Source organism: Xenia sp. Carnegie-2017, unplaced genomic scaffold, assembly GCF_021976095.1.
Source record: "Xenia sp. Carnegie-2017 unplaced genomic scaffold, XeniaSp_v1 HiC_scaffold_19, whole genome shotgun sequence".
NCBI classification, from domain to species: domain Eukaryota; kingdom Metazoa; phylum Cnidaria; class Anthozoa; order Malacalcyonacea; family Xeniidae; genus Xenia; species Xenia sp. Carnegie-2017.
In genome coordinates, this window is record NW_025813481.1 from 8,031,877 (window position 1) to 8,051,352 (window position 19,476).

The 19,476-nt window shown below is 37.2% G+C and overlaps 1 protein-coding gene and 2 long non-coding RNA genes across 3 annotated transcripts; 2 read left to right on the plus strand and 1 right to left on the minus strand.

Moving 5' to 3' along the window:
• The first annotated feature begins 5,640 nt into the window (after nt 1-5,640).
• On the plus strand, nt 5,641-7,454 carry LOC124438353. Its single transcript, XR_006946060.1, has 4 exons — nt 5,641-5,865; nt 6,300-6,350; nt 6,763-6,877; nt 7,374-7,454. It is a non-coding gene; the product is annotated as an uncharacterized LOC124438353 (long non-coding RNA).
• A 13-nt stretch (nt 7,455-7,467) lies between these two features.
• Nucleotides 7,468-11,497, plus strand: LOC124438355. The gene is made up of 4 exons (XR_006946061.1): nt 7,468-7,503; nt 7,855-7,986; nt 8,474-8,648; nt 11,201-11,497. It is a non-coding gene; the product is annotated as an uncharacterized LOC124438355 (long non-coding RNA).
• On the minus strand, nt 9,775-18,997 carry LOC124438354 (uncharacterized protein C6orf136 homolog). Its single transcript, XM_046988420.1, has 7 exons — nt 18,596-18,997; nt 17,810-18,212; nt 16,775-16,863; nt 12,792-12,995; nt 11,378-11,447; nt 11,068-11,228; nt 9,775-10,164 (listed from the first exon to the last, which is right to left on the minus strand). The coding sequence occupies exons 2-6, from the start codon at nt 18,050-18,052 to the stop codon at nt 11,091-11,093; spliced, it is 744 nt and encodes a 247-aa protein (XP_046844376.1). The 5' UTR covers nt 18,053-18,212; nt 18,596-18,997; the 3' UTR covers nt 9,775-10,164; nt 11,068-11,090.
• Nucleotides 18,998-19,476: the final 479 nt, after the last annotated feature.

The window sequence follows — 19,476 nt, forward strand, 5'->3', positions numbered from 1 at the left end:
TCAGACGAAAGATTCGAAATATTAAAACTTTCAAACAAAAAATTAGGATTATGACACTCATCTTCCTCGAGAAATTAAACCGCAAGTGCACTTGCACTGCTTGCATCGTTCCGACAGACGACAAAATAAAATGCGAAAATTCCACGCTCCTTGTGGCGTTTGCTACTAAAATATGGACATGGAAAGTCAACTTGGTCATCTTTCATAAAACGTGAAGCTCACTATTGACTGTGAGCCTTTCTGGCCGAGAAATGAAGTAAAAAACGGCCGATAATGGCCAACCTTTCGCGAGAACGGTTTCTTTGATGGAACGATGGAACATATCAAGTTTTTAATTGAACACGAGTGTAAAACTTTTAAAACGAAAGATTAGAAGCATCACTTACCTTCTTTGCCTCTGAATATTCTCGAAAATTTTCCAATAAATAGCTCAAAATCATTTTTAAAATAAGTACGTTTTCTTCGAAGGAGTCAGCTTCTCTCCATTTTGAGGATTTTGACAAATTCACATGTTTCCACAAGTGAATTTTAAAATTTGTCGCTTCAAAGGTAAAGTTTCTTCAATTTTCCAGAAAAAATATTCTTAAATTTCCGGAGTCTTTCTACACAAATGAACAGGCTTCTAAAACAAACTACAGGCTTCTTCAATAGTGCTGAAATAATAAATTTACCATCAGCCAGGTAACAAAGCAGTTAAAAAACAACATGAAAATAGCCATGATACCAAGAAAATCTTGAATCTAAAGTAGGAATTTCAAAGCATTACTCCACTTGTCTCATTGACATATGCTAACGACTAAATGTTTGGCATTAGCAAATACGAAATTTCCTACAATGTGGAAACACTATTGACAAATTAAAGTTTAATAATGAAGCCCAACTGTAGACGTCATACTAAGGTGCTCGGATTATGGGCCGTCGATAAAATACGTACATAATATTGATGCTGGTGTTAGTGTTGATGTTGGTTAACTACGCTGATTAAATACGAACATAATACATAGATAAAATTCTCTAAATGAGTCAATTTCTCTTGAATGTCGAAACGTAAACAAACACCAACACCAGCATCAACACCAATACCAACATCAACCTTAACACCAACACCAACATTCAACAGCAACAGCAACACTAGCACCAACATCAACACCAACACCAGCATCAACACCAACACCAGCATCAACACCAACACCAGCATCAACACCAACACCAGCATCAACACCAACACCAGCATCAACACCAACACCAGCATCAACACCAACACTAGCACCATCATCAAACACTCACAGCAACACTAACACCAAACCAACACCCAAAATCCAACAACGACATCAACACCAACCTTAACACCAACATTAACATTAAACAGCAACAGCAACACCAACAGCAACACCAGCATCAACACCAATACCAGCATCAACACCAATACCAACATCAACACCAACACCAGCATCAACACCAGCACCAACATCAAACACTAACAGCAACACTAACACCAAACCAACACCCAACATCCAACAACGACATCAACACCAACCTTAACACCAACATTAACATTCAACAGCAACAGCAACACTAGCACCAACAACAATACTAACACCAACACCAGCATCAACACCAATACACCAATACCAACACCACTATCAACACCAAACCTAACACCAAGACCGGCATCAACATCAAACACTAAAACAGCACCACTAACATCATCACCCAACATCCAAAACGGGACCAACACCAACCTTAACACCAACACCAGCATCACATCAAACACTAACAGCAACACTAACGCAAAAACTAACACCAACACTTAACATCCAACAACGACACCAACACCAACCTTAACACAAACACCAACACCAGCACCAACATCCAAGAACAGCCACACCAACATCCAATATCGACACTAACGTCAAGACTAGCATCAGCACCAATAGCGACACCAACACCCAACACCAATATCAACATCGAACATCAAAAACGAACACGAAGACCAACACCAACACCAGCATCAACAGCAAACTTTGTAGGTAAACGTGACCAAATGGCGAACATTGTGAAGTTAAAACATCAATTGCATACGCAGTAAGACTTGTCAGAAATGGATTTATGCATTTATGTGCTGATGTGAATTGTTAAAAGAGTGACAGATAATATGAACCGACAATTTAGCAGCCAAGTTTGCCGCTAGGGTGAAAAATCAGGAACATGACCCAGTTTCGGATAATCTCCTGATTGAGTTTGAGAGAGTGGGCAATGTTATTTGGGTGAGAGATTAAAAGATTGTTCTGGGAGAGAACAGAATGAAAAAAGGAGATTAGGATTATGTTTTAAGAGCGCAAAGCATCAACATAAATGCTTAGTATGACAAGTTCGATGATTTCAATATGAATTTAATGTACTCAATGTTGCTTCTTGCATCAGCGATGAAAATACTGAAATAAAAACATTAATATTGGCGATAATCTAACAGTGATGCCACAGTTTAAAACGTCATATTTTGCGTGTGTAGTGACTGTACTGACTTATGAAAGACAGTAAATTGGTACGAGGTCTACAAGACAATGCTAATAGATTTAACAACATGTATATTTAATTAGGCTAATGCATGGTGACTGTTCGCCGGCTCAGCACTCCTATTGGTCAGAAAATGAAATTTACTGGAACATTATGGTAATCACATGCGTAGTAAGATATATGCATTGCATAAAAATTCATTGGACAGGCCTTACTGTATGTTCCTACTGACATTCGTGGAGGAAAGACTTCATCGTTGTGAACAAGTTTCATTAAAAGTCATAGGGGCACACTAAAAACCTTTGTCAGAGAGTGGCTGGCGATAGCACAAGTTAATGCAAAGTTCTGAGTAAGCTTTTGATGACAAGATCTATGTGTGGAAGAAATGTGCAGTTTCCATATTTTTTGGGGCTGCGCTTGATGTCTGCCATCATTCACTTATATGTGTGTGTATGTGAAATGAAATCATATAAAGATTATACCACTACTCCATCGCTTAATTAAACATATATTTATTCGAGTTTATCGTTCACCATAATTTACCATATCTAATATGTTCTTATATGGGGAAATACAAACGCCAGGATATATCTGTAGTCCTTTCCTCCTATGTATTTTACATAAAAGACCAGGCACTGAAAGATTTTGCATTAAGAAAGATTACAGTAACTTGTAGTTATTTTCAAGTTTTTTACAGCACATTTCATGATTCAATATCGTCGAGGTAGACGCCTCGTCGTTTTTCGCAGCTTTCTTTTATGTATTATCAATTATATCATACACAAATAAAATACACAGTTTGCATCAAATCTTTCATTCGTTTCACTATGTTGTCGTGCAAACTATAAAGAATCTTTAATGTTGGCGACATTAATCAAACGAACATGACAAACTAAGGTATGTAAGATTAATTGAAAAAAATCAAAACTAATCATAATTGTGTATTATTGAACGAAAGTTTGAAAAATATGCGGTCAAGCTACGGGAATGCCAAAACATTGCATGTGATTTCACCATCGAGATAAGAATTGTTAGAAATTCTCGAAAAATCGAACAACATCATTTGAAACCTACAATTAATTGCTACTCGGAAACATTGGCGTCAATCCTGTGTTAATTGAGGGAGACTACATTCATATATTCTGCTATTCCTGGCTAATTTCCTTTCAAAAGAAAAGACGCCAACATTTTCGGAAATATGCACTTAGCCGCTACGTGCACACGCACGAAGCGTACGCACTCACGCAACACCTGCTCCCGCATCGTGTAAACTCACATTTTCGAGGGATGACAAGATAAGGTAGGGCTAAGTGAACTTTTCGTGATAAAATCTGAATGTCGAAGAAATGGGAAGTTCACTTGTTTTCTGGACTGCACTTGATGTCTGTCATGCCTCATCTAAATGTCTTCTTAGTGAAACGGAGTCACCTAAAAACAATTATTTATACTCCCTCGCTTCCAAAGGTGGACGTATCATCCCTAAAAATACTTTCTAAACTTTCTCATTTTTTAACTACACGTATACTTATACCAGTATGTTCTTCAACAACATATACCCATACATAATATTTTGTTTTTAGAAGTAAACGTCTGGCCGGTCGCCATAACGTCATTGTTTTATCTAATGAATGTTTTATGCAGTGCGGTGTTTGAAATTAAATGAAGATATCATCTTTGCGAAGTTCATATCTTCATTTAGTTGTTTTATCTAATATCAATAATCAATGCACAATCACAATGCGCAGTAACAATCACAAAGCATATTTCACTTTTGCACATTTTCAAGGGATGATACAATGGTGGTAAGCGTATGTCGCATCCCATATTTTGTGATATTTGGATATCGATGCATAGATGGACATTGTTGAATAAAGTCATTCATATTATCACTGGTATTATTAAAATGATGACCGAGGGGCTGTTTACATGAGCCCAGCTGAAAGGACTAGCCCTATCTGTAGGCTGATTATTACCTCGATTTTACATGCTCAAGTCTAGCCCTACATTCAAGAGTATGCGACAGTTTGCATCAAATCTTTCATTCGATAAAATCTTTAATGTTCTCGACATTAATCAAACGATCGCGTTATAAACTTACGATGTATGAGAGGAATTTAAAAAAATCAAAACTAATCATAATTGCGCATTATGAATGAAAGTTTGAAAAACATGCGGTCAAGCTCCTGAACTGCTGAATTATTGCATGTGATTTTACCATCGATAAGGAATTCTCAGGATTTTCCACAAATCGAACATTCTAAATTTAAATTTAACCATCGGAAAAAAACACTTAACCGTTAGAATCATATCATACACCATGAAGCGTACCGGCATCTAATATTTTGAATTCAGTGATTTTTGAATGCCTACATGAGAAAACGTATTGTCTACACAGCATATAGAAAAAACTATGTATTTACTATATAAAACTATATATTGACTATATTTTGTGATTTTTCGATATCAATGCACAGATGGCAAAATGTTTCCCAAAGCGATAGTATTGTTCACAAGTACTGCCAATTGGTTAGTAAAATGGAAACTAGATTTGACAAATAGATTTTACGGACGAATGTATGGAAAGAGGATGATTTCTTTTTAAATTTCCACACCGGTAATTTGATTGTGATCGCATAGTTCTAGAACATTGTAACACTGTGGTAGCTGATTGTCTCAAAGTTGTCGAACCGACTCCTTCATGTTTGCTTTTCATTATCATCTTTACAATTCTCAATTAAACAACGCTCAGCAATATAGCTCTGCAAAGCTATCCAAATTTGTTGTGCAAAGCTCAAATTAAGTGTGTACAGGATGCGTAGTGTGTAAAATTACCGCCACTACTGTAAAACGTCAGAACGTATATTGGCCTGTTTATGTAGAGATGGATAATATAGAAAATTCATTGGAAGAGACAACTATGTGATAAAAAACTTGGGTTTTGCCAAAATCTTTTGAAAAAAATAGTTCTCTACACTTGCACAACATAAGATTGATCAATTTCGTAAAAACGACGTGCTCGAGCATTGTAAACCAGGTTAGAATGAATAAACAATGTGGACGCAATTGTTGACCATGCGACAAAAGCAGACACAGAGACATAATATTCAAGTGGACTGCTGAGAACAACTTATGATGTGACGTAGTCAAAAATAACGGTTTCTACGCACATTAGAAAGGCAAATTTTCAAAGAAAGGGGGGTTATAAAAAGCAGGGTTAGTATTGAGCTGGCACAGTCAGATTTCAGTTGTGTGTTCAGTTCATTTCAAGAGTGAAGCTTTGAGATTAAGCAAGAATTATGAAGACAACCGTCCTCTCAATCGTTATACTCAGTTTGGCCTGCGTGTTTGGTATGATTTTACATTATTGCATGCAGCTTAGAAAATCTGCTGAGCTGGAGGGGTGCGATAAAAACCTTTAGTGAGTTAGAAGATGCTCTAACAATATAGTAAACGACCCTTTTTGATTTTTTCCACGAAAAACGGTTAGTTGGGCTTTTACAGCATAATTTCTGCGCCATCCAGAATTCTAACTTAGCGAGTTGAGTTAACCTAAATTCAACTCTGTAGCACAACGCAACACACTATTCAAGTTCAGTTAGCTATCAGGATCCACTCACTAACGTTGAATACACAAGCTTTCATCTGTTTCATTAATATAAGACTTAAAGATATTCAACTCTATCGAACTGACCACATCGCTGGCTATTTTTCGCGAAAAATCACCTTTTAATTTTCCCGTGATCATTTCACCATTAACATTTACTTTTTTTACATCTTTTTAGCAGCTGATATATCGAAATCCAAAAATAGCACGAAGAACGTGAAGCATGAAGGTTATTACTACAATTTACTAAATATGAAACTGTAATCAGGCAAACAACCATCTAGATGAAAAGCCAATTCAATTTGACCATTCACAATTCAGACCTTGTGACAAAACAATATGTTACGTCACAAGGAGAAAGCCTCTTAAAACTAGTGGAGATGCTTCGTTTTCCTGGGGAACATTGATAATGTGGAAATTGTAGCCGTGCTAACTTGGCGTACCCTTTAATGTATACGGTGAAAATTGCACACATAATGCTAATGAATGGTTTTGTCTTTGAGAGAAGTTTCTCATACAGTTTCTGTACTTAAGTACTGAAATCAAGCAGTATAGTTTCTGAGACGAAATACCGCCACATTTATTTGCATGCCTTACTTAATTACGCCATTAATCACACGTCTGGTTTTGACAATTGTTAGGCGCTACATGCGACAATATATCGGCTAAAATAAAATGTGGTCAATATGGGATAACAGAGGAGCAATGCTTAAGCAATGCAAGGCGAATCGAGCGAGTTTGGATGCTATTTTAGAGGTAACCAACTATATATAAATTACACGACGACATTACACACTCGTTCATTGCGAAAAATGTTTTAGTTTTTATTAATGACGAAAAACGCCAAAGCTGTAGGAAAAACTACTGTACACTGAAATTAGGCGAAATTGGTTGTTTTGATTCTAAATGCTTTGCGTAGTTATTAAATTAGAATACTAATTGCAAAATTGCTCTAAAAGATATATCTGATGATAAGTATTGAATCGTTTCCATTTGCCAAAATCATTTATCGCTCGGCCGAATCCCGGCTGCCCGGGCTCGTGTATCAGCGCCTAAAAATTCCGCTTTCGATTGAATAAAACTTTCACGGCTACTATATCAGAGTTAAATTTCAAGCTCAAGAAATTTATCTCAAACTCTTCCTATGGGGTTTTCGACTAGCTTGTTTACCATGCACACCACCATATGTACATAACTAATAGCAGCGATTCTGCATGACATCGATAGCTAATAGATATTTATTATATTCTAGGTCATGAATGCTCTGAGGTGCTGGAGATAGAACGACTACATTGTGGTTATCCGGGAATCACGGAAACACAATGTAAAAAAAGGTTGCTGGGACAAAGAAAAATCAGGCGTCCCCTACTGTTTTTACCAAAGTAATTACAAAACTTTATCGTACTTGAACACATGTAAATTTCTAATTCAACTTTACATAACTATTCTCATCCGCTGTTCATGCAATTAAAGAGAAACCATAAATATTGCTCAGGCAAATGTTTCCCATCGTTTTAAAGTGACTTAAACGGTCAAACCAATCCGCATGAAAGTAATACTTTATAATTATTGGATGGATTGCAATGCATGACTACACGAAATTTGATTTCAAATACACGACTTAAGGACCATTAAAATCCTGATTATTGATTTATTATTTCAAACCTCATACAAACGGAACAATTTTCTACTCGTGCAGCTGAATACCTTAACGATGAATTTCACATATTTAGGTGAATCTTGCGATGTTTCTAACCAGTTGAAAGAGTTGGTTGCGGTAAAGTGGGAATAACAGAAAACTATGTGAAAAATAGGATGTTGTTGGGATGACCACATAGAGGGTGTCCACAACTGTTATAGAAGAGGTACAAGGTTCTACTATTTTTCTGCCTGACGATGCTCGTGAATTTCACGTGTTTCATTTGCATATCCGCTTCTGTTGGATTGTTGAAGAAAGTACACAAAAGAAATATTCGAGAGTCAGACATATGATTTGTGCATGAGTATTCCCAAACTTCCAAAGTGAGGGAACTTTGCCGTACAGAAAGTTCATTTTTGAGAGCAATTTGTCACACAATGCAGTATGGGCGTCCGAATCAGTCAATATTACGAACGTTTGTTCACGCCATATTTACGCCATTTTCACGGCGCCTTAGACTATACGTCGTGTTTGCTAAATCTCTCTTTGACTGATTCGGACGCCCATAATGCAGCATGAACATCATCGCCTAGTTACAGGAAATAACCGACAGCTCTTCACAAAAGCACTCCCAACAGCGCAAATAATCGAAACTATCAAAAAATGGCACGTAATTTACTTCTTCTTTAACTTTTATTTTAAATTTCTTCTAGTACGTCTTCCAGAACTTGCTTAGGACAAAAGGAGTTTGGTGGTACGCGCGAGGATGAATAGTATAGTCACATGAAATGTAGTTGTGTATTCAAGGGTACTCCTTTGTCATGGCATTGTAAACATTCGCGTTGAAATAAATGTGCAAGTTAATGAAGTGTTTTCTTATTTGGGCAGGTGACCAATTTCTCCAATTTTAACACAACAAGCTTTATACACACCAGAAACCTGAGAATTTCTTTATACGGCAACAGCAATTGCCAGGGCCGTACATATGGGAAGGTGTAGGGTGTCACACCCAAAATATTTCATTTTGAATTATAAACACAATAAAACGCGTGCGCTGATTGGTCTAGAGCAGGTGCAACTCTCGACCTTCGGTCTCGGGCTTGCACTGATCTGCTCTCGAGTTCTCCCAAAGGTCTCCTCGGTTTAAATAAGCCTGTGCAAACACAGTAAACATCTTTTATTTCTTAAATGTAGTCGGTAGAATTACTATATCAGTCGGTAGAAAAAAGATTATTGACGACTAAACAACAATATTATGAACGATTTTGATAAAGCGTAATTAAGAAGAGACTTAAATTGTGGTATGAATCAAGAATAACTTATGAGCAAGACATGTGCAGTTCACGATAATATAGCACCGATGAAGCGTCAATTAAGAGGCGTCATTTAGTAGAACTTGAAAATTGTCGAGGCTTTGTCCTATAGTGTATTCGGTACAAGTTCGTTGCCCAGTCGGTTGGAAGGATTACGCCCCTCCCTCGATAAACATTCTAAGGATAGCGCTGGCAACTGTATAGCTTGCATTGTTCTTTCCGGCGACAAAACAAGTCTTAACACGTTCATTCCATGCACCTTGTGTATTTATTTTATTGAAATATTCAGACATTGTCAACTTAGATTCGATCAAAAGCGAGCCTCATATAAAGACCAACAAATGTAGCCAACCTTTTGCGTTAACTTTGCAGACGTTACCCGAAATCGACAATGAAGCTTTCAGACGAAAGATTCGAAATATTAAGACCGCCACTAACCTTCTATGTCTTTGAATATTCTCAACGTTTCTCCAACCATGAACTCAACATATTTCGAAAACTTAAACCATTTGTACTGAAAAGTAAATTGCAAGCCGATCAGTGCAAGCCCGAGACCGAAGGTCGAGGTTCGCACTTGCACGAGAATTCTCACAAACTTCTCCGAGGTTTGCATAAGCCAGTGCAAACACGAAAAACATCTTTTATTTCTTTTAGAAAATGAAAATAATGCAAAACAAACAAATTTAAAACGAACGCTTCCATTTTTCTTTTAAAATGTAATTCTCGGTCGTCTGTTATGAACGAAGATGAATACGCCTAAAAAAACTTCATAAGCCGCCATTTTTGTTGAACTATGATGAGTTGAACTTCCAAGCACATGGTTCAACGGGTTACTTTTATATACACGGTAATGCCAAGTTGTTTAAAAATTTCTTCAACAGATTGTCATAAACAATTATAAATACTTTTGAGTGATGCTGTCAAAGTCAGACGTTAGAGAGACCAGTCCTCGGCAATGCAGAGGAATTTTCATTGCACTTTTACATAAGCCATTTTGATACGTTTACACATTCCAATGATTTAGAACCCAATCTTCTGGATGTCTAACTACCGTATCACGATGACGCCATCTTGAAAGGCAAAAAGCAAAACTGAAAATGAAAAGTAAGCTAAAAAAAAGTTTAAAAACCCCATCCTATCAAACATTTAAAGAATTAAACCTAAACTATCAACTTTGCGACTCTATAGCAACTCAGCAAAAGCAGATATTACTCGTAAATACTGTCAATTTTGCCTCCTTCCAAGATGGCGACTTGCCTCACTCATTACTATGCAATATTGGCGGAGTCAGATATCTAATAGATTGGGTTCTAGGTCATTGATACATTCCAATGATTTAGAACCCAATCCCCTAGATGTCTAACTACCATGTCAAGCTGAGGCCATTGAACTAAAATACATGGAACGCTACCTGCAATACAAAACCTTAATAATTTTTTGAATCCGTGATTTTACCCCAGACACGCGTGTTTACTCAATCAATTATAACTCCGCGAGAGAATCTCGAAACACTAAACACGCGTGTCTGGGGTAAAATCTCGCGTGTCTGGCGTAAGATATGGCTTCAATTATTTGCTTGAGGTAGCGTTCCATGTAGTTTAGTTCAATCAGTGAGGCAGGCAAGGACGCCATCTTGAAAGGTGGTAAAAAACAAAACTTAAAATGGAAAACAAGCTAAAAGAAAGTTTAAAAAACAATCTTATCAAATATTATATAAATCAAATCTAGACTATAGACTTTGCAAGTGTATATTAACTCAGGAAAAGCAGATATTAATCGTAAAATCGTCAGTTTTGCCACCTTTCAAGATGGCGGCTTGCCTCACTCATTACTAAATAATATCGGCGGAGTCAGATGTCTAGTAGATTGGGTTCAAAGTCACAGATACATTTGTACTTATTGTATTTGAACAACAAATAACTGGATCGACTTCGATAATCCTGCCCGTTATTTCAGTTCGACACGAGAAAATAGCACACGCTCATTCGCATTACCTCCAGTGTAAAAATCCGACATCTTATTTTCTGATGACGTCTTTAGTTTTAACATAAAAAGCCTTGCAAGTTTCGCGAGCGAGTTCTCCTAAGCCGATTAAACCAAGAATATGCATTTTAATGCTCCATTTAGGACGTTCTGAACTAGATGTGGGAATCACCTTAACAGAAACAAAATAAAAGAATTATTCTCTAGTTCAGATGGCAAACACAACTGGTTGCATAGAGATTTCGTCAACCTACAGTTCCAAAACGAAATCGTTGAAAACATCTACATATATTCGCTGTGATGCTTGGAATCAATGCTCACCTTATCCAAACGATGGCAGTGAATCAACCCATCTCTTCCAACTTCGAAAATCGAGAACCCGTCAACGTAACTAGAAAGTCGATCAGAAACAACTTCGTTTGTCAAGGTTTATAGGGCAAAGTATTTAGCAAAAGTAAAATAAAGCAAATTGTCCAAACAGGTGAGATTCAACATGTTCATACCGATAAAACAAAGACTCTGGTTTGCCAGATAAAATGAGGCAAATTGTCCAAACAGGTGAGATTTAACATGTTCATACCGATAAAACAAGGACTCTGATTTGCCAGATAAAATGAGGCAAATTGTCCAAACAGGTGAGATTTAACATGTTCATACCGATAAAACAAGGACTCTGGTTTGCCAGATAAAATGAGGCAAATTGTCCAAACAGGTGAGATTTAACATGTTCATACCGATAAAACAAGGACTCTGGTTTGCCAGATAAAATGAGGCAAATTGTCCAAACAGGTGAGATTTAACATGTTCATACCGATAAAACAAAGACTCTGATTTGCCAGATAAAATGAGGCAAATTGTCCAAACAGGTGAGATTTAACATGTTCATACCGATAAAACAAGGACTCTGATTTGCCAGATAAAATGAGGCAAATTGTCCAAACAGGTGAGATTCAACATGTTCATACCGATAAAACAAGGACTCTGATTTGCCAGATAAAATGAGGCAAATTGTCCAAACAGGTGAGATTTAACATGTTCATACCGATAAAACAAGGACTCTGATTTGCCAGATAAAATGAGGCAAATTGTCCAAACAGGTGAGATTCAACATGTTCATACCGATAAAACAAGGACTCTGGTTTGCCAGATAAAATGAGGCAAATTGTCCAAACAGGTGAGATTTAACATGTTCATACCGATAAAACAAGGACTCTGATTTGCCAGATAAAATGAGGCAAATTGTCCAAACAGGTGAGATTTAACATGTTCATACCGATAAAACAAGGACTCTGGTTTGCCAGATAAAATGAGGCAAATTGTCCAAACAGGTGAGATTTAACATGTTCATACCGATAAAACAAGGACTCTGATTTGCCAGATAAAATGAGGCAAATTGTCCAAACAGGTGAGATTTAACATGTTCATACCGATAAAACAAAGACTCTGATTTGCCAGATAAAATGAGGCAAATTGTCCAAACAGGTGAGATTTAACATGTTCATACCGATAAAACAAGGACTCTGATTTGCCAGATAAAATGAGGCAAATTGTCCAAACAGGTGAGATTTAAGATGTTCATACCGATAAAACAAAGACTCTGATTTGCCAGATAAAATGAGGCAAATTGTCCAAACAGGTGAGATTTAACATGTTCATACCGATAAAACAAGGACTCTGATTTGCCAGATAAAATGAGGCAAATTGTCCAAACAGGTGAGATTTAACATGTTCATACCGATAAAACAAGGACTCTGATTTGCCAGATAAAATGAGGAGCACAACTTGGTGCCATGGGATTCCTTTCGCAGTCCACCGAACTTTGATCGTGTTATCTTCGGAATGCTTCGTAATCCGAACGATATCAAATGAAGGTCGAGTCCAGAAGGTTCTGCCAGCAAACGACATCACGCTCATGATGCACTTGTACGACTTTAGGGTTCTGTAAATTAAGCGACCAAAAAAATTAGTGTACGCTTGGCCTGGTTTATTCAAAGAAAGGATATAATTGGCTAATAAATGATGACATGTATTCGTAATCATCTGTTGACATCGATAGTCCAGCTGTTAACGACAGAAAAAACACCTAACCCTTCACTTTGATGATACAAGTATGAAACTTTCTCACATTCTTACTATGCCTAGTAACACAAAATTTTGATATAGGGCCAGCCCATATTTTACATTTAAAACGAGTTCTGCGAATGTCGTGTTTGATGACGTCATCGGTAGTAAAAAAAAATAAAGTTCAGAGAAATCTGCAATTTCCCTGTATATTCTTATACAACAGCTAAAGACGATACAAAAACTATATTACAACTTTTTCTTTTGGGCAATACTTTCCCAAATATTGGGCATGGAATATTCTGAAAAGTGCTGAGTCAGCACTTTTATATATATATATATATATATATATATATATATATATAAAGTGTATAACAATGTGCTCTCCCGGCTTTCACCATAGTGCAATGATAAATCGTATCGAAACAATGAAGAACATTCAATTAAGTTTCTTTAAGATTTATTACCTTACTTGTGTTAGCATTCAGCATAACCTAATTGAAAAAACCTATTTGGAAAGAAGATATGTCAAAGGATCATCCTCAGTTTCTGTATTGGACCAGAGTTTTGGAACTAGAATTACTCTGTTTACAACTAGTGCGATCATTTAGAGAAGCTAATTTCTCCTTATACTTCCAGTCAATTAAGCAACTTGTCCCTTGTATGTTTCCTTTGGACAATGTTAATTATGCAAGATGGCTTTCTGTCCATATCCGTAATATGTCGGAGCTTCCATTCAAACACCCTGACGTCTTTAACCAGTTCTCCAAGGGCTCGTTTGTGGTGCATAAAACGAAGAAACAGTTTTCAGCTATAGCATTAGATCATGCTCACGAGCAAGTTAATGCAGTGGTAAAGGGAGAAGGTGGTGCTGTGGGACTAACCGAAAACCTTTCAGCTTTAAGGAGATGGATGATTGCAGGTCCAGAAATTGCACGAATAATTAGGGAATTCGAGATGAGTACACATGTAGAAAGTCAGCTACACCATGAGCAAACTCCATCCATTCAAAGAGAATTTTATAAAGATGTCTCAAATGTCGTCTCCAATTTTCAAGCGATGGGGAATCCTTTTGTAGAAGAGAGCGAAGACCTATTTGCCATCCACACAAATGACGTGATGAACAGTTCCGTTGTTGTCACGGTGAAGAATGTTGTAACCTTTGGAGAAGAACAATATCAAGCATTTGTTAAAGAAAGATTTGTTGAGAGAAGCAAGAGTATTACTGAAACGTTGAAAAAATAATCTGCCAACGTTTAAAACAGGAAGAAAAAGAGTTTCGTCAAAAGATAAAGTAAATATACAAACTCTGAAACTAGACTGTGCTTTATTTTCAAGATTGTATATAGCCAGTCAAAATCGAAGTGGTGATCTCGATGATTTCTTTAAATATGAGAACCAACCATGGCCACCATCTCTCTCACAAGCAGGAAGTTTGCGTACTGGTAATAAAGCAGACTTGACAAAGTGTATCGAGCCCATTACCAAAGTTCAGTCACCAACTCCCGATGTTATTATTTTAGACGGAGCTTTTGTTGTTCAAATGATTTCACCTGGAACTTGGGAAACGTTCGAAGAGTACGCTCAGTTTGCTTTCATTCCTTATGTGTTAAAGCAATTTCAATCAGCTAAAAGAATTGATTTAGTGTTTGATGTATACAAAGAGGATTCGCTGAAAAAGAACGCACGGGAGAAGAGAGGCTTTGGTCAACGCCGCAAGGTTTCATCGACAGCACGTATCCCTACTGACTGGAAGGGCTTCCTGCGCGTAGATGCCAACAAAATGGATCTATTCAATTTCTTAGCGCAGAAAGTTATTTCCCAGCAGATTCAAGAAGGAAGAGAAATTTACAGTACATTTGAAGAAAAGGTCTTGTGCTTCCCTAAAAGAACCGAAGTATCAATGTTGGAACCATGTAATCATGAAGAGGCTGACACACGATTGATGGTGCACGTGTTAGATGCAAGTGACTGCGGCCACCAGAGGATTGTTGTAAGAACAAATGATACTGACGTATTGATACTAGCCATTTCAATTGTGAAAACATCAAAGCAGAAGAATTATGGATTCTTTATGGCACAGGAAAGCACTCGTCGTATATTCCCGCGCATACAATTGCATCGACTATCGGACCTGACAAGGCATCTGTTCTACCGTTGTTTCACGCTTTACGGGGTGTGATACTGTTTCCTTTTGGAGGTCGAGGAAAGAAAACTGCATGGGATGTATGGAATGTATTTCCAGAGCTAACATTAGCGTTGCAAGAGCTAAATTTGTTGCCAGAAAGGATTGATTGTTCGTCCTTGCAGGTAATTCAGAAACCGCCAAAGGCATGTATTATCTATCAAATAAGGTCTCTATTATGATTCATGCAATGTTTTGCAGGTGATTGAGCGATATGTGGTCCTCTTATACGATCGTACAAGCAATCTCACCAGAGTCAATGAGGCTAGACAAGAGTTGTTTGCCAAAAAGTCCAGAACACTGGATAACATTCCACCAACCCAAAAAGCGTTGCTTCAGCACACCAAGCGTGCATTGTTACAAGGTGGATTTTTCTTGGGGCAGTGCTGCTTGAAAGAGCAGGTTATACCAACTCCGTCAGGTTGGGGCTGGTACCGTGATGAAAATTCTTGGTTACCAAAGTGGACAAATCTCCCTCAAGTTAAAGATGCCTGTTATGAGCTTATTCGTTGCGGATGCAAAAGTTCATGTTCTAGTCGTTGTAAATGCGTCAAAGCACATTTAGTTTGTACTCGTTTGTGTAATTGTGGGGTGATTGTCAATAACATGAGGGCATTAAAATTATTTTAATATTACTGTTCTTCGTTAGGCGCTTTTCCAATGTATTTAAGAAAGAGCAATAGCACTAAACAAAAGTGCTGAGTCAGCACTTTTAAAACACATCTAATGTAGAATATTTCACAATTTATTGCCCAAAAGAAAAAGTTGTAATATAGTTTTTTATCGCCTTTAGCTGTTGTATAAGAATATACAGGGAAATTGCAGATTTCTCTGAACTTTTTTTTTTACTACCGATGGCGTCATCAAACACGACATTCGCAGAACTCGTTATAAATGTAAAATATGGGCTGGCCCTATATCAAAATTTTGTGTTTCTAGGCATAGTAAAAATGTGAGAAAGTTTCATACTTGTATCGTCAAAGTGAAGAATTTTTTCATTAACAGCTGGACTATCGATAAACTAAAATATACAAAGATTCGAATCAGTCATGAACATTATCTGGTGTCATAGTAAAAGTAAAGCTTGTCAGTTCATGTGTGTTCTTCGTAATTAAACAAGACAAACGTAGAAAACTTTTGAACAACCGAGCCCTACTTCATTGATTCTTTATTTAGTCAAAACAATAAAACAAATTCCGAAAACAGACATCTCGTTTTCTTGATATTGAAGATGATACAAGAGTTTTAAAACAAAAGATAGTGTAATATTTCGTCTTTATTCCAAAGACATTGTCAGACTAATGAGTCTGATGATGAGTCTGACAATGTCTTTGGAATAAAGACGAAATATTACACTATCTTTTGTTTTAAAACTCTTGTATCATCTTGAATATCAAGAAAACGAGATGTCTGTTTTCGGAATTTGTTTTATTTTGTTTTACTTAAAATTGTCTGCTTGTCTTGGTTATTACCTTGTCGTTGTTCGCGTTAATTTATTTATGAAGAGGATATTTTCACTGTACATAGAGTACTCCGGATTTCCATAAAAAAACTGCGGAAGCTAAAAAAGCAAAAAAAAAATTATTCAGTAGAAGGCAAAATAATCCAATAAAATTTCCATCTTCTCTTAAAGCTAGCGTGTCATGTCATTTGTAACGACATTGATATTTTCAGTCAAACTTTACAAATGAGCTCTCAAGACATGGTTGAGTTGATTTTTCAGTAAAACAAACTTCATGTCTGACAACTTAAAACTATGGCAAGCAAAAAGGTCAATTATACAACTCCTGTGAGCTTGTACAGCAAGCATAAAAGCCTGGTTCTCATTAAGTCGCTTCAGTCATCCGAGTCGTTCCGAGTCGTTCCGAGTTGTTTCGTTGTTTTTCAAAACGACAGGGACAGCTATTGTACTTCTAATACGACAGGGACGACTCAAGCTATTGTACTTCTAATATATTCGTACTAGCGCTGCCGAGAGACTGCTTAATTGATTTTTTAGCGAAACATTTTAAAATGGCGGTTGCTGTTTATCAGAGACAAAGTCTTTTGGCGAGTTATTTGCTTCTTCAAATCGTTCTGCGCCATAAAAAGGTCGCTTGCATTTCTCAACGGTCGTTTCGGTCGTCCGCATAAAGCAAAGTTCTAACCAAGAGACCCTGCTAGTTTCAGTCGTGTGAGTCATTTGAGGTCATCCCTGTCACTTTGAAATGTTCTCATACAGTCGCACGGGTCGTCTGTGAAATTTTGGCACGACTGAAACGACTCGGACGACTATATGAGAACCAGGCTTTAGAGGGCTTTTATCACAGATGGATTTTCAACAAGTTGATACATGGCAGTGTCACTAAAACAAAACAAAGGTATTGATTTAAGTGGCAATCCTTCCATTCTCCTCACACAGAATCACACTAATGAGAGTGAAACGTTTCTATGAGGGCAAAAACTGATATTTCAGAAGGTGACACCCCCCCTGTGCGAATGATTAAATTCCGACAGAAAGCACATACATCCTCTCTAAGCTGCAATAAAATTGAAGAAAGTTGCCCAGGTGTAGGTCCACTAGTCATTAGTCTTTCCGTTGATAATGGAGTCGTTGTTTTTCGAGCGTTTTGTTTAAAAGTTGCAACACCTTCTTTTGGATGCTTCTTCGGACATTTTTCATCATGCTTGGTTTTGTTGATTTTACCATTCATTTCAAAACGGCCTGATCCCGTGAGGATATCCTGCCACAACAGTTGATGTCTGTACATGCAATGGCCATACTCCAACTTGCAAGGAATTTCATGTCTTGATGACAAACCTCTGTTGCATTTGTTGTCTGTTGTGACAATGCTATTCAGCCTATTTCCGGCAAGTAGATTTTGATCATCAAGACTTCAGCTGGTCGGCTTTGTGTATTCCTTCTTGATTCTGAAACAATAAGAAAAAACATGTTGACAATAAGAACATACAGAAAATGAAAACAATCATAATGCTAAACGACTTCAAAGAGGAAGGATATGCCAAAGTGATAGCAGAATCTGTAAACAGAGAGGCTGGAGAAGATGGATGCCTATATTGAGCTGGCAGAGAAAAACATCAAACAATATCTATTGAGAGTTTTTAAAACATTGCAGCTCAAAAAATACATTGAAATCAAACAGGGCATACTCTTGAAAGTACTTAGAACTGAATAACTAAAACATACATTATTCATTTGACGTCATATGCAATGCATAATTAACATACGTACTCTTACATAATTAAAAATTCCATCACACCCAAAAACTTGGCTGTGAAATTGTCATCAATACCTTTTCCCAAACGATCTGTGATGCTTTCGCAGCAGAATGCTTTGGGCATTTCCTCAAAAACCTGACCAAGCATTGTTTTGCAGCGGGATTACCGAAAAAGTAATCAGGCAAGACCAACTTGATCTGTCGCACTGCAGACAAGCCAAAATACATTCGTAGACAATCCTAAGGTCAACTTTGAATCACAACAATACTCTTAATCACAATTGTCAAAGGACAATGTCTTCAGGCATCATGTTTCCCAAAAAGATGGATAAATAACTAAAAAGTACATTGAACAAGTATAATTTTCGTACAAATTTGTTTATGCGTGCTTCCACAAAAACGAGGAAAGATTCCTTCAACTGAAATGCTGCGCTCGTTTTCAGCCAGCGGTCCTCTCCCGTCAATTCCTCCGCTGTAGCTGTGGCCATATGGCTGTGGCCAAGCCATACTAACGTAATAGTTTCAATTAATTTTGGTAATTTCGATAATTTTTCGATAATTGTGGCAATTGGAAACTTTAGGGTTTTACATTGAGGCCTCGTGTGCAGATGATAAGATAATTTAGTGCTGCCATGTGGAAACCTAATCACATTACGCTGAACGTCATGGGGAAGGAACTAAGAACGAAACACAGTAGGACAGTTTGATCGCAGGAGTAAGAACTGAAGGTACGCGTATTTTTTAACAAAGTGAAACGAAATGCTGAATAGTTAATGGTAAGCACAGAGTAAGGACATAATATAGTACAATAATGGTTTCAAAAAATGGGTGCGAAAGACTGCCGTAAATTACTTGCGATATGAAAGACTAAAGACCACGGAAAAACACAAAAAATACCCAAGATCTGTAAACTTGATGAATTTTGAGGTGAAGGATAGCATTTTTATAGCAACTCG